The 26745-nt window shown below is 37.8% G+C and overlaps 1 protein-coding gene across 3 annotated transcripts in view; it reads left to right on the top strand.

The window, feature by feature from the left end:
* Positions 1–297: 297 nt before the first annotated feature.
* The window catches only part of LOC108162729 (protein outspread), a 109335-nt gene continuing 82887 nt past the window's right edge, over positions 298–26745 (top strand). For all 3 annotated transcript variants that reach the window (XM_017297597.2, XM_033392530.1, XM_033392531.1), the window contains exon 1: positions 298–1354. In XM_017297597.2, the coding sequence (XP_017153086.1) occupies positions 1172–1354 (183 nt within the window). In that variant the 5' untranslated portion in view covers positions 298–1171. The remainder of the gene's footprint in view (positions 1355–26745) is intronic.

Below are 26745 nucleotides of genomic sequence, written 5' to 3'. Positions count from 1 at the left end.
CACCCACTGCGCTTCTTGGCAACATTCTTCAGCTCAGCAACATTGAGCAACAAGTGCACTGAGTAACATCTGTTGCTCTCTCGGCTTGTTTCTTTTACTCTCAGCTTAATTCGTGAAATCGGTTAGGGCTCTCTTTTCGCTCTCTGAATCGGTAGCAACACTGAGACTCATTCCATGCACGCTCATTCGGTTTGTATGGGCCAGACTCATGTGCCGAGAAAACGAGCAACATGTCCCGCAACACGGGCAACATTCTGCACACCCTAGGAACAGCATTTGGCCCCGCATCGGAGCTTCGAGCCTCAGTCCCGTTTTTTCCCCACCGAAGGCAACACTAGGCACCGTCGCGTGTGTTTTTCTGTCGTCGGCGTTTTCGACGAGACGAAAACTAAGAAACAACAAAAATCTCTGCGTTTTTAGAGTGTCTGTGTATGTATGCGCATTCTCAGCGCTCCGCGTGTGCAGCTGTGTGTGTGTGTTTTTGTGTGCCAAAGCAAAGAATCAAAAATAATTTCAAGCATTTGTGTGTAGGTGTGTAGGTGCATGTGCGTGCGAGAAGTAGCCGAAAAATAAAGTTGAAGCTGATAAAAAAAGGGCAATAACAAAAAGCCAAAGCCACATAAATAAATGCAGAGCAAAGAGGAGGAGGCGAAGCAACAAAAACAACAGTTAGCGTGGAAGAAGCAGCGTGGGTGAAGTGGAGTAGAAGAAGCGGCAGGGCAGAGAAGTTTTTGCTATATTTAGAAGATTGGAAGAGAGAGAGAGCAAGAGAGAGAGGAAGAAAGGAAGGAATTGGAAGACAGAGAGGAGCGAAGCGTTTGTTTGCCGGCTGCTGCAACGACGAAATTCTTACATAACGGAATCCTTGGCAGAGAAAACCAACCGAAAGGAGAGAAAACAAGGAAACAAACAATAAATAAACAAAATAAAACAAAAAACCAAACTATAAGCAAAATAATATTCATAAATATATAATACAACAAAATCATAATAAATTAATAACTTAGCAATATTAACAAAAATACAAGCAAAACCTTTGCAACAACAGCAAAACACAATGTCCGCTCACGTCTAAACACTGTTATTTCTCTCTCTGCACCCCACTCCTTCGTACATCAGTCCATCCCCCTCTAACCACTTCAACTCAACCGTTATTTCTGCAATCTATAAAATGTCAACAATAACAACAACTGTGGCACCGCCGCCCACAACAACAACCACAGGTGGAGGTGGAGGTGGAGGCCGCACCGCCGATTGCCGCAAATTTTCACCGAATATCTTCAATAAAAGCAAATGCAGTCACTGCTTTCGTCAACGAGAGGAGCACTCGGCCGCCGCCTTGGAATGCAATAGGGTGAGTCGCTACACCCCCACCCCACCCCTAGATCTATAAGAAAAGTGCAGTAAAGGGGGGGAAATCTCGAACTTTTATTTTCTGTAATGTCGTACTCCACCTCTTTCGCGCCTCCTTCAATTCTAGTTCTGTTTCATTCGACTCAAACGCTCAAAGTGCAGGTCGTACAAAATCTTGTTTTTGTACCAGTAGTAGGGATTTTCGAAGGGGCTTAGATCTGGATCGTATCTATCCAGTGGTGCAACGTCTTCGTTTAGTATATCCCTTGCTTCTTCTGTGGCGATTCTGCTGCAACCGAAGCTCATTCCGTTCCCATCGTCCTCGTCGCTCAGTTCTTGACATCTGAACCGCTTGGCTAGGAACATGATATCCCCATCTTCGTCACCTTCGCGCTTCCGTTTGATATTTTCTAGAAATCTGGACATGTCTGGCAGAAAATAGATTGTTCTCTTTTATCAAACGGATTTTTGATAGAAAAAACTTTTCAAGGATATTGTTGAAAGAATAATCTAAGGGTACTAGATGACAAATTTGATGGAGAAATGACAAAAAAATATTAGTTAGAGGAGCAGTCTTAGTAACCTTAGAATTTTCATAGATTTCGTATAGACTTTATAAAGATTTACCGCTGAAAATATGACCCATAAAATGCTGTTTTCCATGGGTCGAAAATTCGCCCAAAGACATGCATTTTCCATAGTTCTCTTTGAGCCACAAAAAATAGGAAAATAAAAGGAGGTTCCACTGTATTTGCTTCTCCGGATAAATCTTTATTTAGTCTCAAATTCTCGACTGTCTTTTCTTTGTGTTTATTGTTTTTCTTTTTTTGGGACGAAATTTATGTTCTGTTCTTCTTTTGTTTCTTCAGTATTTATTTCGGAATACTCTCTATGATTTTTTGGGGGACATTTGAGAAGTTTTTTGTTGCGTGGGGCGGCAGGGAAATTTATAGAAGAATTTATGTTTTGAGATAAGTTTTAGAATTATGGTTTTTTTTGGGGGGAATGAAAGACTTTCTTTTGGAATCTGAGAAATGTTGTAAATTGTGTGTAAATTTGGTGGAATATGTTTTTTAAGTTTAATTAAATTAAAGATGTTCTAAAAATAAAAAGATCGTCCAATTAATATCCCAATTAACACCTTTAAGTGCTGTTGGTAGATCTGACACACATTTTTTTCTATGAAAAAAAAGAGTCGACAAATTTCAAAGAAAAAACATAAACTTTTGATTAAGATTAATGCCATTACCTTGATTCAAAGGCCTCTTGTGGCCTGAGGCTAAAATATCTACAAGTCTATCAAACTTTCGTTCAATCAAACTACAGAAAAAAAAGATACAAAAACCAAGAGAAGATCCAAGAAAAAACTGGAATAAAAATTGCGGTGCCACAAAGGAAAAACTCTCGCTTTCTCGTGTTTTTTTCCATTGGAATTTAGTCTTAGAATTTGAGGAAACAAAATGCCACCGAAAAAACTAATTAAAATAACAACAACAAAAACCAATCAAAAAAATTTAGGAGACATAAAGAGAGATAGGGAGAACCTAAAGCAGAAAGAAAGTGAAAATCGTTTAGAAACCAAACCGAAATTTAACGACAATACAATGCCCCAAAAAGAGACCCCTGAACCCCTGGCACCCCCAGAGTCCCATAGATTCAGAATCGTATTCGGGAGTCAGAGGTCTCTTGGGTCTCTTGGGGACCTCCAATGATAATCGTAGGGGTCTTTGGTTGAATTTGTATTTAATAAACATCAAAATCGTCGCCATAAAAGAAGAAAATCCAGTGGAAGGGCTAAGAGAATAAATGAGAAATGGTCCAGGTCTTTGGAAAGTTTGAAAAAATACTATGAAAGATGTATGCAAATGAGAACAGAGAACAATAGACAGAGAGAAGAGAACTTGTAGACAGATAAAGAATGAAGATTAGAGATCATAAACGAATCGGGGGCCTTATCTTCATCTGTTTCCTCGAGAGATAAGCCCCTGGGGTATAGTCATGCGTTTTTGAAGGAGATCTGGATCGTAAATTATAATTTTAAACTGTTCTCACTTTTAGAATCTCATATTAGACCACGTTTTGGTAAACCATTTTAGGCCTAATTTATGGGGGATTTTGATGCCAGAAAAATCTCTTTTGGAAGCAGAAAAAAAACTCTCGTTCTTTGATGCGTTATATCTACAATTATTTGTCATTGTATATTCGTAGAATGTTTGCCCCATTTCTCCTTGATATTGCCACATACCTAGACATTATTTTTAGCTATCTTTTTTGCTGCATTTTGCGGCGTCTCCTGCTGCCTGCCGCCTGCCTGTCAGATCATTAATTAATATTTTGTATAATTTTTTTTGGGTTTATTTTTAAACAATTTGTGACCCTAATTCGTATTTCGTTCTCATTTCGTGATTGTTTGGGGGGAACTTTGTGTGATTTTTATGAACTTAATTTTATGGTTTATTATACGAGAAATGTTCTATTATTGCCATTGACAGCCGCCTGCCCCAGTTGTTGTTTTTTTGTTGTATTTTTTTGTACAATTTTTTGAGTAGCGAAACGCATTGCAAAAATTAATTATTCGTTTGTCAAAAGCAAATTCTTTTTTGTTTTTTTTATTGTTTGTGTTTAATTGATCACCAGTGAAAATTATATGAACCCTCGGGCTTTAAATTTGCTTTTTGTGGGCTAAGTGGCGCATAGAAATTGATTTTTGGTTTTTTTTTTTTTCGGCAGATTTCTGTTTTCTAAATGCTTGAAATGTGTTTCTGAGTGGAGTGTGTCGGCCACTCCAGAGGAGTGTTCCATGCATGAAATTTGGCACAGAAAAGAGATCTAATTGTATTTGCTAAATATTTTATTTGTTGAGGAAGTCCACAGAACAGAAGAGCCCAAGACCGACCCTGGGGCCCGAGACGCAAACACTTGACAGCCGTGAAAAATATATAGAGAAAAAGAGTGGGAAAAAGTAGATCTCTCCATAAATTGGTTTACTAGAGAACTTCCTACTTTTTTTTTCTATCTATAAATAAGCCTAGAAACATGAACCTATCGAAGTCGTTGGGGGCTATGGACATTGGAAAATGTAAATAAAAATTTTACTATTTTTGTGGAGTGTGAAAGTCATTTGAGTCAATAATCATTCATATACCCCCTCCAGTGGGTAGAACAACTGTGTCAACAACAACAACTGTCTGTCTGTCTGTCTGTCTGTCGAGTGTGTGTGTGTGTCTCTGTGTGGCAAGTGGCAGCCAGGGGACGGAAGTAGAGCACACAACAGAAGGAAGGTAGTAGGAGAAAACTAAGGTTAAACACCCTGACTAACAGAAACTATTATTAGTTTTAAGGGGGTTATTGTGGAAACATTTTTTAGAAGTGGCATTGGCTGTATTTTTCTTGGGAATAATCGATTTATTCAGGGAAATATAATCGATAAAAGATTTTCGATTAAAAATAGAGGAAATCTTTGGAGTTTTTCGGCAAGAAAACCAACTTCAAAGGCAACATAAGCCATAAATTGGATTGGTTGTAGTTCTATTAGAAATAATCGATTAATTCGGAGACAAATATTGTCTCTTGCTATTGATAAAACGTTTTCGATAAGAAATAAAGGAAATCTTTGAAGTTTTTCAGCAATGAAATAAGCTCCAAAGGCTACTTCATCTATAAAATGGATTGGTTAATGTTCTATTAGAAATAATCGATTAATTCGGAGACAAATATTGTCTCTTGCTATTGATAAAACGTTTTCGATAAGAAATAAAGGAAATCTTTGCAGTTTTTCTACCAGAAAACCAGCTCCAAAGGCACCTAGGATTGGTTATATTTTTATTATCTAAAGAAATAATCGACTAATTCATTGAAATATTGTCTAGTGCTATCGATAAAAGCTATTCGATTTTCAATAAAATATAAATAAATAGAAATTTGCAGTTTTTGTAGAAGAAAACCCATCCCCAAAGACAACTCCATCCCAAATTTAGACACTCTACCTCTCCCTCTCCCACTCTCCTTCTCTCCTCTGTATTTTTGTGTTTGTTCTACATTTCAGAGAGCAATGTGCCCCTTCTGTAAATGCAGCAGTTGCCCGAAGATGTATCCCTGCCCCCTCTGGCTGCTGTTGCATGTAGATCTCTCTAATATGTAAAAATAGAACTCTTCTGGGCTTCCGCTCTCGCCCCATGCGGCAATTAGAAGGCGTCAGAAGTCAGCAGTCAGCAGCCAGCATATTCCCCCCTTTTTGCGGTTACTCAACGCCAAAGACCTCACAGGCGTGTCCCCCCCCCCAATTGATGTGTGCCTCCTCCTGAAGTTGTTCTAAATTTAGCAAAACTTTTGCTTTTGTTTTGTGCCTTTTGCAATGTCGCATTTGCTTTCCAGGTTCCAGTTTCCAGGTTTGCTTTTCCTTGTGGCACATACATAATTGTGTGGCATTGTCTCTGCCCCAGAACGAAGGCTAATGAAGCCGGCAAGAGCGTCCCTAACACGGCTCTCGGATTACCTTGTCTTCGGAGGGGATCGTCGGAGTCGCAGTCGGTTGATGCGCCGCCAAGGTGGTCGTTAGGTGGAGTTTCCTTTGTAGTTTTGCGGTTCGAAAAAGGGAAAATGTGCGGGGAAAAACAAAGAAAGAAACAACGCGCCTGTCGAGAGGTGCCAAACGGATGTCCAAATCGATTGTCTAATCAATGGAGTAGAATAACGTTGATTATAGCAGAATTATTATGGATTTTATTCCCCTAAGTGAAAGGATACAAGCGGGAAAAGGGGGAAACAGATACATTCTGTGACTCCATAAATAAGATAATGATTTTGGGGGCAACTCTGGAGTGCTGTGTGGCATTGTTTCGTTGACAGTTCAGGTCAAAAGGCTTGCAACATTTTCAGGTTAAGAAAATCTCATCTTGCAACTCGTATTTTTTTTTTGTTTTTTTTTTTTTTTCGGCGGTGAGGCGCGTGACTGGACGCCCCACCAAGTGCCTTTGCCCCACCACAAGCGGTGGCCCCAAAGGCAGTAATTGTGATTCTCGTTGTTGTTGCTCTTGTGGGCCGTCTATTTGTCTGGCAAAACAATTGGCAACTGCAACAGTGTGGGGCAGAATACAGTGGTACAAAATGGCAATGGAAAATGGTAGAAAATTTGTATTTATTTCTGTAAAAACCAAAAAATGTTCTTTATTTTTAACAAATATTAACAAAAATTTGTGTAGATCCTTTCGCTTAGGGGAACATTTTGAGCAGCTCACAAAAAGGAGACTCTCGTGCCACGGTTTCCACCCGAATCGGGTGTCATTTCAGAGGACAGCTATCCCTCTTTCTCTCTCTGTGGTTCTCTCTTTCTCCTTTTCTCTGTCTGTTTTTGCAGTGCCCCCTCTGTCCATCGCTGTGTTTGGATCCTAGTAGGTGCCTGCCTGCCTGCCTATCCCACCAAAAAGATCTCAATTGGTCCCCGGGGTGTTATTGAGCTATTGGCAGCAGCATGCCACAAGAGACGAGAGGCGGAGGACGGGAGACGACTTGGTCTCCAGTGGAGTGCTCTGCGGAGTCTCTTTCCATGAGAGCTTCTCTAGACCAGACCTCAACCTCATTCTCATTCTCTCCAGTGGCCCCTCGCGTGGTCCCCTATTGCCCTTTGGTGGCCTCCTCGCTGTCCCTCTTTTTCCTTTGGCTTTGAGACTCCACTTTCTGCCTGCCTTGCCCCCGCCCTCTCTTGGTTCCTTGGCTTTGGGCCAAGTTCTTCTTCGTGTTGTTTGTCAGAGAAGTATACACATAATAAATATTACTTTTGCACACCCATCCTGCCACACAGCACTCCCCTCTGGAGCTCTGTAGCTCTGTGGCACTGTGGCATGCCTCCGCCTCGTTGCGACGTGCTCAAGTGCCAAAGCCCCGGCGTTGATTGATTGTTTGGCTTAGAAATTGTCCAGAGTCTGAGAGTATCTTTGAAATTTGCATTTTTGTAGGTTAATTAGTCGCCTCGTCTCGTTCGAGTGTCAAGTGCATTGAACCCTTGAGAACCTGTGACATCTACCGTGTGTCTACAGCTCGGGGTTCATCTCATTCTGTATCTAAATCTGTTAAGCATCGAAGGTAACACCTTTGGGGGCACACACCACACAATTCTGTTGCAAGTGTGAAAAGTATAAAGAGAACTACAAAGAACTAAAGACCTGATAAACAACTGAGAACAAAAGACCTATCTTTTAGATACATACGCTTAGCCTGCACAAAAGCAAACACCACTCCAGTCTGCTGTCTTGCCGCATTCTAAGGCAAAGGCAACGGCGAAACCGTCAAAAGCCAAAAGATAAGAAACGTCAACTCGTCTTCTTCTTCTCCTCCTTCCCAAAACGAGGCATAGATCTTCCTCTGTATGGAGAAGACCTTTTGAATCTTTTATTTTCTGCGGATTTCTCTGGTTGGAGACTTGGAGGACCTATGCTTTCGTTTTTAGATACATTCAGGATCTGTTTAAGATACAAATTATTGGGGAATTCTGAAATCAATAAACCGATTAAATGTGGAAACAGCCATAACTCCATAAAAATAAAGATTTTAGAAATTATCGATAATACAAAGACTTGGAAAACATGAGCTATAATGCAATTCCTATAAAAAAAAGTATTAAATCCATTAATATATACTTCAAATTCAAGATTAAACATCGAAAATAAATTGAAATTTTGATTAAGAAATTATCACTAAATTATTTTACAAGAATACTGTATAAGATTATATTTAAATTAAAGAAAAATAATGTAAATATCAGAATGAAAATAAAAGAAACGGTGAAAACAGTGAAAGAATGCAAGAAGAATCGAAGAATCAAATCGATAATTATCGATCATTTGATATTATCTGACAGCTTTCGTCATTTAATGATGACTAAATATTGTAAAAAGTCTAAGCTGCTTAATCCATAAAAAGACTGTACTTTAATCGATAATTATCGATATTTTGATATTATTTGACATTTTTCTATATTTAATAATGCCTAAATATTGTAGAAAGCCTGAGCAGCTTAATCCATAAAAAGACTGGTAATTGAATCGGAAGTTATCGATAATTCGATATTTTTTGAAAGTTTCCATCACTTAATAATGTCTAAATAATTTTAAATTATTAAAAATGTACTATATTTATGATTCTTAGAAGATTAAATATTGATTTATTTAGTTTTAAAAGAATATATAGAAGGAAATATTATTTTTTTAAGCTTAAATATTCAAAATTAAATAATAAAATTAATAAAAAAAATTAATAATCAAAAATAATAAAAATTAATAATAAATAATTTAAAAAATATTTTACCCGAATACCATATTAAATTATATGGAAATTAAAGAAAAATAATGTAAATATAAGAATAGGGATAAAAGAAACAGTGAAAGAATGCAGGAGGAATCGAAATATTCAAGAATTTTTTTTTCCAAAGAGCATCCCACCGGCGGCTCCCTTGGATATTCCTTTCCCCGCTCGATCCCTGTCCCCCGCTGCTCTGCTTTGGCTTATCGCTCGCTAACTTTTGTTTACATTTCGATCGGCTTGCTATTCTTTTTTTTTTTTTGCTGTTGTTGCTGTTGTGTCTGTGGCTGCAATTAGCGGCAGCAGAAGGCAGAAGGAAGGCATCGTCTGCATATTCCTTCGCCACTTCGCCAATCGCTGCTGCACTTTGTTGTTTCTCCTTTGATTCTCTTTCTTTTTTTTTCTCATTCTATTTTTTTTTGCATGCTGCCGTGTCACAATTATCAGCACGAACTTCTCCGTCACTCAAAAAAAAAAAACAAAAACAAAAACCAAAGACAATGCCCCGCCAGAAAGTTGTGTCTTTGCTTCTTTGGGTGTTCTCTTCCCCTGTGTTCTCCTTATCGCATTACAAAGACAACAAATCATCAATCATTCCAGCAGCAACAACAAAAACAACAACAACATCTAAAGCAAAAGTTAAGGCCAAAACCAAATCAACTTCTTAACGCCAACAGCTTCATTCTGCAGCTGCTACCCGCCTTAGCTATTAGATTTCTACATTAAAAAAAAAAAAGAACAAATAAAAACTAGTGGAAGTCGTCGGCGAAACGTCTCTGAAACTGCGATCTAGAAGAGGGCTCTCCCCCCCCTCCGCCCCCTCCCCCCGCACCCAGAGACCCATCTGCTTGAGACCATCCTTCTTGATCTCCCGCTCTCTCAAGAGTTTAGTTTATAAACTCCCGGCGACATCTTCCGCTGCTGCGTCTTCTGTGGCGGCATTTCATTTTTTTCCTACTACTCTTTTCTTTTTTGTCTACCTTTTCTATCTTTTCGCTATGCCTTAATTAAGTCGGTTCTTCCAAGCGACAGAAAGACAGACGGCGAGACAGTGGGATTAGATTAAGGCAGAAAGTTTATTGAATTTAAATTAAGGCAAAAAAAGTATCCACTTATTGTGGAAGAAACCTATCGGTTGGGGCATCAAACTATAAAATTGATCGATATTTAAAGCTCGAGGATTAATAGATAAATTAAGGAAATGGGGAATTTTACTTGCTATGGGCTATCGATTATTAATCGACTAAAGAAACTAATGCAAAATATTATATTTAATATATTTTTTACCTCATTTGGATTTTTAGATATCATTCATAAAATCAATAAAAATTTAAAGCTCGATAATTAAACGATAGCTCAAAGAAATAGGGAATTCAACTTAATTTGGGCTACCGATTTTTAATCGCTAAGAAAAGCTAATGAAAAAGTTTTTTTGCTCAAATTTCCACCTCATTTTCATAAAATCGATAATTAATCAATAACTTAAAATAAATGAAAATCCACCTAATATTGGCCGCCAATAACTAATCGACTAAAGAAAATAATAAAATAAAGTACTTATATTAGTTATATTTTCTATATAATCGTAATTTATTTATCGAACGAAACAAGAAAATTTCTTAATATTTTAGAACTAAATAAAAATTAAAAATAAAGAACTTGAAAAATATTTCATTATTTGTTTTTAATATTTTATTTTATTTTATTTTCTTAACATTTTATGACTAAGTAAAGATTATCGATGATAAAAATGGATTGAAAACAAAAATTTGAAGAGCATTCCATTGCATATAATTAGCTTTACGATCATTTTAAAGAGCTCTAAATCTTTTATTGCTTCAAATTTTTAAGAAAAACTCCGTAAAAATCCACTTGAAAGACTTCTGCTTTCAGCATAATTATAAGTACTCATGTGGAGTGGACTGGAGTTAATCGTCCCTCTAATCTCTGGATCAACGTGCTTTCAACCACTGTCTTAAATACAGAACCATCTATGCATCTGTTCATGCCCTCGTGTGCCCGGTGGCTTCCTTCGTCTTCGTCTCCGTCTTCTGTTGCTGCCGCTGCTGCAGTTCTTCTGCTGTTCAAATTGAAAGCTAATTCTGTTCAGTAGCCAAAGGTAGTTCCTCCATCCATCCATCTATCCATCCTCCAATTCGAACCATCCTCACATTCAGCATTCAACGTCGAGAGGCAAACATCCACTTGTTTTGCTGTGGAACTGCAGCGATTTTGCCACTTCATACATCAACCATCATCATGGAGGAGCAGCAGTAGCATGCAACCATTGCCTCAAGGGGCAGGCAGAAGAAGATAAACGAGTGGTGAGCGGAGGGGGGACAGGGCAGGGCAGGGGGCATCGTCCATGACTCTCTTATCCCCATTGTTCTTCCCCCCATGTGACATTTTGCTGCATAATTGAATTCTTATTCTCTTCTGCTCGTCGCTCAATCAAGAGATACAATGCACTGCCTGCCTGCAGCCAGCCTGCTGCCTGCTGCTTGCCTCTTCAACTGCTTGCTGCCCCACTCCACTCCCTTCTTGAAGTTCCAGTTCAAATGCCGCGCGCAGTGGAACAATCTTTAGAGTTATGGCATCTTTACACCTGCCACCACCTCCAGGGGCAACACGGAGAGATACAGATAGAGACACAGAGAGAGTGAGGCAAAAAAACACCATTAGATTTGCCACAGATACGACGGCCAGAGGCATACAGAAGGGAACGACGAAGCGTCGTTGTGGCACATTCTCCAGCGGAAAATAATGACGTGTTGACGGAAGGGCATCTTGATTTCAAATTAGTTTATAATTATCTCTCTCTCTCTCTATCTCTCTCTCTCCTCTCTCAAGGAAATTTTTGCTTAATTGGAAAATAATTTTCAAGAGCCTCCAAACAAAGGAGTTCTTTGCCATAATTCCTCATATATTTTCTCGTTTGCCAAATATTTATTGGTGCGCATATTTTAGCACCCCCTTCAAAAAAAAAAAAACAAGTTTAAACCCCCTTTGGGGTCTTGGGGGTCTTCGGGGTCTTTGCAATTAACCATAAAATGCTAATTTCCTGTATAATAAACAGAAAGAAACATATTTTTCAAACAAATATCATATATTCATGGCGGGAATTCTGGTTTTTTGAACGAGAGAAGCACGTGGAATGTTGCGCCTGTTGTTTGATGAATAAATATTTGACGAGAAATCATATAAATCAGCAAAATCACCTGTCAAAAAGCGAGATCTGTGCGAAACGTAACCATGAAATGTATCTTGTGATGTTTTAGATAGATTAATTGTTAGATACACACCTCAACTCCGGAAGCGGTACAAAGGGAAACAGAAAAATGGTGTATTAATTAGGAAATTTTGAGGGTATTCATTGGATGAAATTTTGTAATATGCTGTTTTACGGGGTATCTGGTTAAAAGCGATTTTCTTTGAACATTTTTTTCAGTTTTTTATAAGAGTTTGCACTCTATTTTAGTTTATTTTATTATTATATTATTATTTTTCTTAGGTAAAAATGTGTTTTTTTTTTAGTATTTATTTTCTTACTTTTAAGGGAATACTCTCTCTTTGTTTAATATTTTTTTTGTTTTAAAAATATTATATATCTTACATAGGTGAAAATTCTAGTTTTTCTTTTTCAGAAATTGTTCTTGCAATAAAAATAAAAATCGTATATTCCCATTGATTTATGGCACCTCTCTACTGTAATTCCATTAAAGTCAGGGGATTATTATCCACAATCATTGGCTATTGGTGGCCTCTCCAACTTGAATGATTATGATCATCTTTTGTTGATTCTTTCATAGATTTTTCATGGATTTTCCGAAGGCAAACAAAGCTTAGCTTTTCCTTGCCAATTTGTTTGGTCTTTTTGCCGGATCTTCACTCTTTTTCATTGTTCGTTTTTTTTTCTAACGATTTGGGGCCGTCTTAAGCGATATGTAAATTGTATCTTGTATCTCTGTTTGGTTGCCTCGACACCTCTCTGTCTCCATCTTTGAGTCTGTTTCGCTCTCTCTATCTCTCTCTCTGTGTTTTGGTGTGCGGTCAAGGTGATCGAGGCGGCCCCAAGCCACACGAGTCGCCTCCAAAAAACGAGTCAAGTCTTCGATTCAATAGGAATCCACAGGCAGGCAGGCAGGCAGGCAGGCAGGCAGTCAGCAGGTGATGGAACCGGGGTGCGGCCTATAATTCTCTGGGGAGAGGGAGGAGAAGAGAAGCTTTCCAGGTAGAAGTTTCAATTTTATGTTTCGCGTGTCTCTCCGTTGTTGTTGTTTGTTTTCTTGTTTTGTCTGGCAGATAAATCATCTAAAATACATTCCATTTATTTGGCAGTTTAGAATTTTGGTGTTGTTTCTTTTTTTTTGTTTTCTTGGAACCAAAAAACAATGGAACTTTTTTGAGGGAGAGATCTCTTTTGGCACCAACGACATTCCGGATCAGATCAATCTTTCAAGAGAGAGAAAACCCCCTCCCAAAAAGCTTTAAGCGAGACAAGAAATCGCCAATTACAAAGCCGAATATAGACAAAATGAATGGAAACAAGCGTGTTTCTCTCTGGATATGGAGATATGGCTATGACTTGCAGTGTCTTGCAGAAGAAAACAATTTATTTATAGGCAATAATTTAGGCTAAAACTCCGCCGCCACAACACATGCTAAATTACGTAGGTGGACATGATAATTTTCGAGGCTTTTGGCTTTTGGCTGTGTGCAGACACCCCTAAAGACCCCCTCATTACCTCCCTCCCACCAAATAGATCTTTGAAACAAAGTTTCGCAAGCCGCACCCTAAAAAAAAAACACCGCCGCCAATGCCCTGCAGGGGAATTTCATTTAAATAAAATAAATTTGTATCCAAGAAAAAAAAGAGGGAGAAAAAAAAGCGAAATCTAAAGCGAATTTCAGTCTGCAATTACTGTAAATTTGTGGCAGGCTACAATGCAAATAAATGATGGGGGAGGGGCGGTGCGGTGCGGGGTACGGGGAGTTGGCAGGGCGTTCAAATTTGGAGCTGCCAACTGGGTGCAAACGAAATTTCGTTGCAATTTTCGGCGTCTACGGCGTTGAGAGGGAGATTGAAATTAATTTGAGCTGAAAAGAGAGGGGCGGAAGGGAGAGTGAAGTGTGAAGGGGGGCTCAGGGTATATCATGGATCAAAATATGGTACAATTACGTCACATTTTATGGGTATTACGTAGCAGAATATGAAAGAATGTCATCACATATGGAATACAATGGCAATGATATCATTTTATAAATTAATTTTTATATAAATATGACTATGTAGGTCTATTGAGGTACGGGGTGCTGTTTTAATGGAAGAATATTTAAGAGTATTCTCTGTGAGTGGCGGAAAAATTCGCTAGAAAGTAGATTTCCTTATACTCATAGTAAAAAGAAGGGAGATATTAGATGTGGGATAAGATCTTTGCTCTAGTTTCTTGGTATTAGATTACATACATTTTTTATTTATTTAAAGATGTTGTTTTATCAGTGCTGAAATCGTTGCAATCTATCGTTTTGTCATCAGGAAATTGCTTAAACTTTGTCATAGATTAGATCAAGATTAACTTGGAGGTTTTTTATAATAAATAAAATATATAAAATATAAATGAAATACAAAAGAGATAAATATTTTCATGTAACATTAGATATTCGTCATAGAAAGATAAATCTGGTAAATTAATAAAAGGGAATCTAATGAAGAAAATGTTTATCGTATCTCCCCTTTTTGCTTTTTTACTCTTTCATATCTTTGTCCCCTTCCAATCAATACATATCTTTTATAATTGCATAAATTATAGTCCCCCTTTCGAGGCATGTTTAAAATAAATATCCAAAACTGGAACTTTTTTTTTCATTTGAAAAAGTTTAAATTTTTCTGCATTTTCCAACCTATTTTTGTGCATTTTGAATGCAACATTTTTCCCCATTCGATTCCGCATGCTGTGACGGGTGGGAGTACTGCATGTGGACCCAACCACCCCCTGCCCGGGACTCCTCCGCGATAAAAAATGTGCAATGTTTGTGTTTTGTTTTCGATTTGTTTTCCCGTTCCGTTCCGTTCCGCCTTGCCTGCCCCCTGGCAGCCGCCTCGTACGTGTGGGTCGATGTCGATTGCCGATTGCTGCCGCGCTTTGGCGACAATCGGAGCAAGAGCAGGGCGCTCTATAGTGGGTGCCTGTGATGGTGTGTGGCGTATGGAGTGTCGCGATATGCGTGTAATTTATCAACTATTCTTGAGAAAATATTTAGGTGTTTGCCATATTTGTGCGCAGCCACAGCCACGGCACAGCACCACACACGTCTCTTGCATAATTTGTACGACTTTTGTACTTTTAATTAAAGATATTTTAGATATACATGTCTTATATTTTCTCGCTTTACCATATTTGGGGAGGCATGCCACATGAGGCACACACACACACACAGACACACACAAACGTAAACGTTGACTTGCAAATTGGCGGGGCCCTAATTTGTCTTTCATTTATCATCGGCAACAGGCACAGCCAAGGCATTTTTCTTGGCCATAATTAGTCGACTCGACTGTTGAAACTTCAAATAACAATCTTTTTCGAAAGCAAATATTTAACCCACAAAAACAAAACAAAAATAAAAAATAAACAGCCAAGAAAACGGTAATGTTTTCCTTTTCTTTTTTGCACAAAAATTATGAATCATTTTTCGAAGATAAGAATCTTCTAAGAGATTAGTCGAAAGAATGGTAGATGAAGATGGCGAGATGGGGAGATGGAGAGATGAAGAGATGATGATGATGATGGTAATGATAATGGGCTACTGATGATGTCTTTTGGGGCTATATGGTGATTAGCCATACCCCCTGCCTACCCTACCCTACCCCCCCTCCCTGCTTTTGGTGCGGTTTTAGAACGTTTAAGAACACGTACGCCATATGCGTTTTTCACATCTCTTTACTAATTTGTTTTGCTTCTTTTCTCTATTTTTTCTTCTTTCTTCTTCTTCTCGTTCTCGTTTCAGGTATGTACGAAAAACCATAAAAAAAAAGAAGTTCTACCTCTTTCAATGCGGAACGATCATCATAGTATAAGGAGGGGCCTTTGCGCGCGGACTTTGAAGGCTGTTGTTAAAGGTATTTCGCTATTTGCTATGGCATTGGAATGGGGATATGGGCTTGGAAATTCACTTTATATGTGTGGCTAATCGGTGGAAAACGGAGAGTTTTCCATCACCAAAGAGTTGGCAGAAATGTCCAACTGGACACTGGAACACTGGAAACAGAGCTGACAACTTGTTCGAGAAAACTTCAGATCAAGACGGTAAAAATTTAGAATTATTTCTGAAAGAAGAAAATTATTTCTAATAATTTAAAATTTATATATCCATTAAAAGAGCTGCCAACTCATTTAAAACAAATTGCCAATTATTTGTTTAGCTTAAAAAAAAATAATTATTACAAATATTATGGAAAAACACAGAACGGTAAAAAATTCATACTTTTTCCTGTAAAATCCACCTAAGAATTTCAATGATGGGGCTGCCAACTCGTGTTAGTCTTGAAACCACCGAAAATATTATATTTATTTCGAAAAGGATATAAAAATGAATGAATAATGCTATTCCCATTCAATTTGTAGTCAAACTTTTATTAATGGCGCTGCCAACGCGCTTTATACCCTTAAAAATAGCGCTACCAGCTGCTGGGAGCCTGAATACCTTTTCCTATTGCCTGAAAAAGTGCTTAAAAAAATCTATAAATTTATTTGAACTTTCAACCAACTTTACAACACTTTTTTGCGTAATTTAAACCACACTCAGGGCGCTGCCAACTCGTTTTCGAAACGCACGAAAATGCTCCTCAAATTACAGGCCAGGCCTGTCCATTCAAATGCCATTCAACTGTTTTTTATTTGCCCCTCAATATATTTAAATTCCAGCCACCAATTTCCATTTAATGTTTATGGATTTATATTTTACAAGTATTTTTTATGGCACATCGCCATTAACTTGATATAAAAAACCGAAATTTGAGGGCAGGCCTTTTGGGCCATAAATAAAGCAAATAAATTTTAAATGAATAACATTTTAATGGGCAACAAATGCTCATAAATAATATGGACAAACAAGCAGAAATTAATTAGCAATTTAAAGTGAAAATTAACAATAAGAATTTTGCTTTCATTTGCCGCAAAATTTCTGATCCATTTTTTTCCCCCTTTTTGGGGATTTATTTTGATCAACTTTTGGTCTTAATTTTATGAACTTTCTGGGGAATAATTTCTGCGTTTTTTGGGCTTTTATTTGATACACTTTTGGTTTTTATTTGTGCCATTAAACTCTTAAATTTTTGGCTTGAAATTTCCTTTTGAAATATAAGGCATTTTTTCGTTAATTAAAACAAACAAAATTTAATTCAATTAACGCTTAGGCAACGCCCACCACAGAGACGCCCCAAAAGCCGAAACCGAACCTCCAGATCGGTCGGAAATCATGCCAAATATGATTTTCAAATTGGTTTCTTCTTTTTTTTGGAACTGTTTTCGTAACGTTTTTCAGCGACCCGCAAATTTGCACGTTCATTGGATTTCGGGTCGTGTTTACATTTTCGCCGCGTTATCAGTTATTAACCCACTTCCGCCACAAGAAATGAAAGAAAGAGAAGCGAAAAGAAAAGAAATTTCGTAAAGAAAAAAAACCACAGCAGAAAATAATTTACAGAACCTAGAAAAAAAATCTAATAAATCATCAGAGCGAATTGGGCTAATGTTGTACCTCATCGTCCCTCGTCCGTCATTCACTTGATCATTCATTTGATGCTTGAGCTGAATAATCCATGAGTGTGTGAAATGAAAGCCGAGAGAGTCAAGAGAGACATATATTCTAGTCAAACAAATTAAGTAATTTTAATTAAATTAAAGACATTTTTTATCATTTGAAAATTTGCAATATCATTAGCGGGGAAATTCCTCGTTCATGGGGCTTGGCCTTTGACTTGAATGAATGCGAATACTCACGCTCATTCGATTCGATTCGAATCGATTTCCAATGCATTTCATTCAATTTTCATTCGAGTTGACAAATGTGGCAGCAGCAGCCAGTCGTGTGGTGGTGGGAGTGTATCTGTGTGCCCCACTTTATTGCCATTCAATTCGGTTTAGATTATGGTCTCTGTGGGGCTTGTAGGAAGAGATCGAGAGATGCTAAAAATTACATTTTCTAATACCCTTTTCCCCAAGCCTTTATAAACCTCATAAAACATGAAAAGTACCCCTAAAAAAGGAAGGGTATTCACTACACTCAAACCTAGTGAATATTGAATAAATCTTTGGTTGGTTTTGTGTTATGTGCATTCGTAATTTGAACTTTTCAATTCTCATTTCATTGTTTTTGTATTTGTGCGTTCATTGGAGGAGTTTTTGCTTTTGATTTTTGTTGCTTTTTCTTTAGCGATTTGCGATTTGAACCGTTGACAAGGTCTAGGTGCAGCCACACGGACGGCTGTCATTCAAGATTGGAGAGAAGTTGTTGGACAATTGATTTGAATATGGAATATTGTGTCGATCTCTTGCACGCGCCGCCAATCGTTGGACATTGGTCATGTGTGTTGTGGAGTGGAGAGTGGAGTGTGGAATGGAGTGTGAAACGAGTGTGAATGAGTACCCAATGTAGTACACGGTTCATGGCGTAATCTCTTTGGTTCAAAACCCCCAGAAAAAGGCAAGGTAATCGAACAGTTTTGTGTATCTTTGTATCACCATATCTGTGTGTGTGTGTTTGTATCAGCTTCCGCACTTTATGTAGAAGAAAAAAAGAAAGTACCGCGAAACACCCAAAAAATCGGTAAAAGAACAAACACCCAACGAAGAAAAAAGAGCCGCAGCTATCGTACTTCCGTTCCGAAAAAATCTTCGTTCCCAAGGTTTTTACACAGTAATTGTGAAGCCGCTCTCTACTTCTCTTTCTCCCCTCCCCTCTTCTTCTTCTTTTTCTGTCTCTCTCTCCCCATATATCAATATCAATATCTGGAGGGGTACCAATAAAATGGTAGTGCCGGGTCGAAAGGGGAGGTACAAAAAAAAAACAATTTGCGCACCGTTTGCGTAAATTATTTTGATTTGATTTGTGAAAATTTTCAAGATTCTCTCCTTACGATTCGCGGACTTTGTTGTCAGAACATAGAGATGGTACAATTTCTCGGAAAAAAACTTACTTTCATATCATAAAAAAATTTGTAAATTAATTCTTTATTTTGATATAGGTATTTTATTGATTTATTTTAAATTTTAATTTATTTTTTAAATTGATTTATTTCCGTATTTATTTTATACATATATTTTATATTTTTAGATATTTTATTAAATAATTCTAATGCATTTATTATGTATGTATTTATTTCCGTATTCGTATTTATTCGGAATTTTATTTATTGTTTGTTTTTTTGCAGGTATATTAATTTTTTTTTTTTTTAATTTAAGTTATTTTGTTTAGTTATTTATTTTCGTGTTTATTTCATATAAAGATATATATTTATATATATTATTTATCAATTTTATTTTATTTTTTAGCAGGCATTTAATTCCGTATTTATTGTATAAATATATATTTTTTTAAAGTTCATTATCTATTTTCATATACGTAATTATTTTAAATATATATTTTAAAATTGTAATTAGTTTTTTTATGTATGTATTTATTTTATATATCGTTATTTTGAGCCCTTGCTGGTGGCCCCTGCCTACACCTTCCTCTCTTTTGCCATCCGTGCTTGCTCGTGCATGTTCGTGCATGTTACCGACGCACGCTATCGTCTCTACTGGAAGTACCGTTCGTTGTTGTTGCCTGGCGCCCTTTTGCAGGGCAATTTTCGCCAGAGCCACTACCCCACCCCCGCCCCCTCCTCTCATCAGGCAGTTCTTGATTCACTTCTCTTCTCCCTCGTCTTCTTCAATTCGCTGATCATCATCGACATCGACATCGATGGCTGTGGAATGGAGTGTGTGTGTGTGTTTGTGTGTGTGTGTGTCGTGTGGTGTGAGTGAAGTAATCGCCCCGTTGTGTTCTTTCATCTCTTTGCTCCCCTCTCCGCCCATACCATGGGCATACTTCAGGTCGTTTCTTGGCCCCCCTCTTTCTTCATCCTCTATCAATGGAGCTGCCGAGCCTCTCCCCCTCTCTTCCTCTATCAATAGAGCTGATGCGTCTCTCCCCCTCTCTTCCTCTATCAATGGAGCTGCTGCGTCTCTCCCCCTCTCTTCAGTCTATCTCTGATGCTGATGCTGGTGCTATGCCTCTCTCCCCCTCTCTTCATTCCATCTCAGCTGCTGCTGCGGCTGCGGCTGCTGCTGTTTGTTGTTGCTGTTCTTCTTCCTCTTTTTCAGGTTGTTGAACTTCTTCCTCTTGTTCGTATTGCTCCCGCTCTGCGCTTCTGTTGTTTTTGTTGTTGTTGCTGTTGCTGTAGTTGTCGGCGGTGTTGTTCCCTCAATCAGTAGGGTCTTTGCGCCGATGTGCGCTCGTTTGTTTGCTCTCCCTCTCCCTCTCTCTCTCTCTGTCTCTGTCTCTCTCTGTCTATGCATAGAGTTCTATTATAGAAAATTATATTATTATTATGTGTACTCCACTCACGGCTGTCGGCTGGTCGACAGTACCCTGTATTTGTAGGGTGTATGGGTTTCATGGGAGTGTTTTCTAATCGAAAAGAATTATTTTGGATGTTTAAAACGATCTTGTCTTAGGAAAAAAGGCATTTATTTACTAAATTATCAATCAATCATTATTATCGGATAATAATTACCAGCGAAATGGTGGAAAAAACTAAGCTAAAATGTATATTGTTCCAAAGATCCCAATCGGATTATATTTATTTCATATGAATTATTATTTATTATGATTAATTATTATTTCATATGCGTAATGCATTATTAATTATTATTATTATTATTATTATTCATTAATATTATCATTCATTATTATTATTATTCATTATTATTAATATCATTATTCATTAATATTATTCATTATTATTATTATTACCCCTCATCTGGGGTATCTCGTAGTCGCCACATTAATTATATCTTTCTCATTCTCCTTCTTGCTTTGTTTCTTGTTCTTATTTTAAGGTATTTTTACTGTTATTATTGCACGCGCAGTCTTTGTTTTTCTTATGCAAATTTTCGGGAGTTTCATTTCCCCGTATAAACCTCTTATACGGCCTTCCCTGCCTCTTCGTTTCGTTTCATAAGAACATCTTTTTAAGGAAGCTTGCTTCCACCCCAAAAAAACAAAAAACTTCTCTGCCAAATTCTTATAAAATTACGCTCGAAAAACATGAAAACACGATTCTCCTCTCCCTCCCTGCATATTGCATGATGTTCTTTCTGAAATGAGTTTTTTGTTTTTTGTTTGGAGAACCTTTTTTCTTCTCTTCTTTTTTTGTTTACCCCATAATTGTGTTTTCTGCACGCAAAAGTGTGAAATTTGGAAGATCTTAAGACTTGTTTTTACGATCAGCAAATTGTGGGTTTGGGAAAATATTGAAATTTGAGCACAAATTTCGTTGTAAGAGAAGCGAATTTTTGTTTTTATAGATCGATGGACTGTTATTATATTTAATGGCGATTTCCTGATTAAACTTTCAATTACAGTTTTTTTTAAAACCCTCCTAAAATTGATAGGAAATGATTGAATCCCCCCATATCATTTGTTCCCACCGTTTTACAGAACGAATTTCTTGTTGTTTTCTCCTCGGATGTATGTGTATGGATCCGTTATCTGGGATCTCTGGGGCTCTTCAATTAGCGCCTCCGAAATAGCGGCCATAAAATCCAAATTAATTCAATTGAGAATCAGCGGGAGACAGACCCCCAGACCCAGACAGACCTCACGACCAGAGACGACGACAACGACAACGACGACACACAGCTACAGCTCTTATCAGGGATGACCTCTGAGAATTATCAACTGTTTGTTGTTGTTTTTATTTCTTCTGTTGCCATAATAAAAACTAGAAATACTTGACGCTCTGCTCTGCTATGCCCTGCTCTCTGGCTCTCAGCGTTGGCGTTTTTCGATTGTTTTTGTTTTTTTTTTGGGTCAATAAAAAATGCTGACCTTTTTTGTTTGCCGTTTGGAGGGCCCTCGGAGCTCAAGCTCTGGCGCTAACAGGTTTTTCCCGTACATTGTGAAGCAATTAATTTCGAAATGGGTTTTGCTCTAAGAATAGAATGGAGGTTCCCCCCTCCCCTTGTGGAGACGAAGAAAGTGTTGAGTGTGGAGTGCGGAGTGCGGAGGGGAAGGCCATCAAATGGTTGACTTTGACAGGGGAGATGCTATAATAGTTGTCTGTCAACTTGGCTAGACTCTTGTTTTTTATGGAGATTGGAAAGATTTGATGGGTAGAAAGGTATACACAGATCTTGTATCAAAAGAATGTAAAATAGTGGAGGCTTGATGGGAAATTGTACACATTTCAATCAGATATCAAGGAATTTTCTAACAGCATCTATTAGAACTGAGAAGAGTAAATTTTGCATACAAAGGAGGTTCTACTTAAAATTGTATGTTAATTATGAAAGATTCTATGGCCCATAAGAACCGATTCCATAGGAACTGTGAAGTGTGTCTCATAAATTGTTTTAAAGTTTGAATATACAGATCTTATATGAACAAAATACAAAATAATGCAAGTTTTGTTAAGAATTCTTGAGTTTCGGGTATGATATCCTGCACTAACCTATAAGAACTCAGCAGTTCTTGATGATATCACCAGAAAACTGAATACATAGGGAGAGTAGTTCTATTATATTGCCATTTATTAAGTTCCCACGCATTTTGGGTTACATTTTTCGTGGAAAGTCCAATGGAAATAGCTGCTCTCTCTTGCTAATACTTCCAAAATATTTATACACATATTCTATGCATAAAAAACGTAAAATATATTGCATTTAATAGGAAATGGTATATTTTCGATAAGATATCATGCATTTACCCAAAGTAACTTGGGATTTGTTGGTCGTTTCCCTTTAAAATTTAGCATTTATGGAAAATAATACATTATCTTGTAAATTTATCAAAATTCTATGCAAAATTTGGTCAATATTGTATGGTTTTCGCAAGAAAATCTCTAAGAAATCCCTTATGTTATTAAAATGAATAAAACTGCAGAAAAATACAACATTTTATATTGCCATTCACTTTATTTGCCAAAAAACTATTCAAATATATTTATTTGCCCAATTTTGTGGCACTGATAGAACTCGCCCCACACTTTTAAACCCCATTAGAGGGGTGGGGGGAACCTCTATTCTAATCAATACATCAATATTTATAACAAGCGCTCCCTGGACACGGACCTGGACCTGGGACCGTGGACCTCCACTCATGACTAACGAATTTCGAACAGCTGTGTCCGAATCGTACCCCCAATTGACACAACAAAACGACGAAATATTTCAACACAAAATCCAATCGAAAGACAGCCGAGGAGGGACCTCCACAACCAAACCCCAAAAAAGCAAAAGGTTCCCACAGTGTCCGTCGCATGCCACAGACAGAGAGAGACAGAGAGAGAGAGAGAGACGTACGGACACTTATGACATTTTGCTTTTTAGCAATAAATAATTTATGCATTTTTCATATACTACATTCGGAAAATAAATATATATATATTTTTTTTTTGTGTGAGCCAACGCCAAAGAAATTAACAGCAATTGACGGCGGAATGCAATTTGATTTATTGGTGGATGTTGTCTCTGCAAAAAACGAGAGAAAAATAATGATTTATTTGCACGATCGATCGGGGCTGGAACAGGGGCATGCACACGTGGTGTGCCACAGCAAAATAGATCGGGAGTTTGACCCAATCTCGAAGGGGGGGGACCTCCAGACAGGCAAAGAGAAATAAACCCATTTAACTGTAAAAACTCATTGAGAACGCACACAGCACTCGTCTATCGTCTATCGTCTGTCTGTCTGTCTGTCTCTCTATTTTCTATTTCTTTATTTCATTCATTCATTTATTCATTCCCCCTTTTCCCCTGTTTCTTTTGGCTGTTTTCTAACGTTTTCTCGGCCTGCCTATGACAGTTAGACCTCAGTTAGAGCTCAAGCGTAAAGAGGTCTCTGAGAACTGAAGAGGTACTTCTTTTGAAATTACGTTGGAGGTGGGGCTCTTGGGGCTTTCAGGGTTAACTGGGCGTAGAGAGGAACCTCCGCTCCTCCGCTCTTTCGGAATATTCAAATCATTTCCCATCAAAATTAAATCAAATTTCAAGCTAAATTAAGGAAGGGGCAGATTGCAAAAGAAAGGAAGAGGAGACAACTTTTAAGGTGGGGAAATGTTCACAGATACCTACAAAAGGGAGATGGATAATGACCGTAAAGTTCTGAATAAAGAACGATTATAATTTGAAGAGAACAGATTCTACGAAAAGAATGGTATTCCGCCCGATAAGATCACAGAAAATACTAAAAAGTAATCGATAATTTTATAAAGTGGAGATGAAGGATTTAAACGTAGAATGAAAAACCCACTTTCACTTGAAAAAGAGGCATTAAAGAGTCTTTCTGACATTATTTTACCCCCAAAAGGTATTTTATGAGATAGATATTTTGCAATTAATACCAAATGTTAATTTATACTTCGATAAAAGTACATTAAAAAGCTTAAAGCCATTGGGTAAGCAATAACCAAGAAGAATAAGCTACTTTTTGTGCTTTTCTTACACGCAAAGAAAGGTATTTCTCCCGCTTAGGTCACTAAAAATACTAAAAAGTAATCGTTGATTCTGTAAAGTAGAGATAAACCAAATAAACGTTGAATGAGTAGGATATATTCAAACAATAGTTACTCAAGGAACCCTCTCTTACATTATTTTACCCACTAAGGGTATTTCTTAAAACAGATCATTCGCAATTAATACCAAATCTTAATCGATACATCGAGAAAAGTGCTTTAAACCATTGGAAATCATTGGGTCAGCAATAACCAAGGAGTATGAGCTAAAGGAACCCACTGGGCCTGTGCTTTCCTTTTATTATTTCATTTTTCTCTCGAAATTAAAGTTATATCTTAAATATTATCTTCTATTCAAAGCCCTTCCTATATTATTCACACTATTGCCATTCATTTCACACTCAAAAACCGCTCTTTGTCTTTGAAATGTCTTTCTTTTTGTTTAACCCTGGGATTCACTTTCTAGCCCAGCAAATCGAAACGAGTTAACAAGTGTAACATTGGCCATTTGTTAGGTAATTTGCCAGAACAATCCAGGCATAGACCACTGCTCAAAAAAAATATCCAGTGACCATAGAAAAAACAATGGGAAATCTTGTGAAAATCCCCTAATGACATCGCAGCAGCAGGTGGTAGGAGGCGGGCGGGCGGACGGCCTTCTTTGGGGGAGGGGAGTCTGAAATTATGTAATGCGGGAAAATTGTCATCATCTTTGTGCTTTACTGTTTTTCCTTCTCTCTGTCAAGATAATTTCATTTTCCGCTTGACAAACGAGCCGCTGCCGAGCCTCTGCCCCTTGCCGAGATCTTCCTCTGCCGAGCCTCTGCACTCTGCCGAGCTTCTGCCTCTGTCGAGCCTCTGCCTCTTGCCTAGATCTGCCTTTGCCGCCTTGTAGATTATATGATTTGTCAGTTGTTGTTGTCTTTGTTTTGTTTTGTTTTGTTTGTGTTTATTTTCCACTTCATTAATTCGCGCGATGACTGCGTCGTCGCATTGCCCAATGCTCCACAGAGCGGCGTCGGCGAGGGGGGGGGCCCCTCCTCCGCTCTCCTAATGTTATGTAATTTCCTCGAAATTGTAACTACTTTATTCGGTATCTTTATTTGCCTTTCGTATTCGTAGTCGTATTCGTAGATTCATTCGTTCGACTGCGCTTACAACAAAATGCGTTTTGCCTTGGGATTTCAGCTCGGAATTGGAATTGGAATCGGAATCGAATCGGGGAATCGGGTCTTTATTTTGGTCTGTGTGTGTTTTTGTTTGGCTTTGCCATTACTTTGGCTTCATTATTCAATCAAATGCATTGTGTGTGCCGAGTGTCCAGGTGTGCCCTGGGCCCAAGCCATCGAGTGCGTCCAATGACGATGCTCCAATGCTCCTCCTCTACTTTTCTGTTCATTCACTTTGTTTTTTTTTTTAAAGCCCATTCGAAATGAATCGTCATTATGCAAACAGCTTTGAATGCGATTGAGATGTTTGGTCGGTTGGCGGTGGATGGAGGGCAATGGAAAAGGAAAGACACATAATCTAGAATAATCAGAATTTAAACCAATTTGGAAAAGGGTTCCTGTAAGAATGGGCATGGATATGGCTGCCGCTTGCAAGTCCCCTATCAATCTCCTATCGGGAACTGTTTTATTTAAAAGATTTAGAAATGTAATGAAAGGATTAAAGAAAAGGGTTTATAGGATGGGTTATTGGAAGAAATGATGAAAACTATGAAATTAGTTTGATTTTTCTTGATTTAAAAAAATCTTTGAGCCAAAACAGAAGCTGAAAAAGCAGAAAAATGCAACTAAAAATCCATTTAATCCACAAAGAAAACTTAATTAATTCTTTATCAAATATTTCTTCATTTTTCCAAAGAATTTTCTCGGTTTCCCTTTACCACAAAAATTCTGTTGATCTATACAGAATATCTGAAACCCTCATTAGATCTCATTACTCCCCATTTTCCACATTTCCCATTTCCGTGGCGGGAAAATCTTTTGTACGCCCGCCATCAAAGATTGTATATCTTTTTACTCTCTTTTTCAATTATCATTCATTCATTCAAATAATCAATCAATCAATCATTTTCGTTTTCAATTGGAGTGGTTTTTTTTTTTTTTTTTGATCGGAAACAAAAGAGTAGTGCTCCCAATTTCATGATCAAGAGATCTTTTAGAAGAGAAAAGTGTGTCAGTGGCGTTGGTGGGGGGCTGGCGGGTGTGTAATAAGAGGGGAGTGGAGTTGGAGTTGGAGTTGAGTGTGGAGTGGCATGCCCCGTTGTCTAATTGTTGTATGATCTCTCTGTAATATGAGGAGAGGAGAGCAGATTGAGGGCAGATCGAGAGCAGCAGATCCGAACCGATATAGCCATGACCCTATTTCGTTGA

The sequence above is a fragment of the Drosophila miranda genome, chromosome 4 (assembly GCF_003369915.1).
Source record: "Drosophila miranda strain MSH22 chromosome 4, D.miranda_PacBio2.1, whole genome shotgun sequence".
In the NCBI taxonomy this organism is placed as follows: domain Eukaryota; kingdom Metazoa; phylum Arthropoda; class Insecta; order Diptera; family Drosophilidae; genus Drosophila; species Drosophila miranda.
This window is presented reverse-complemented; position numbering and strand designations above follow the sequence as displayed.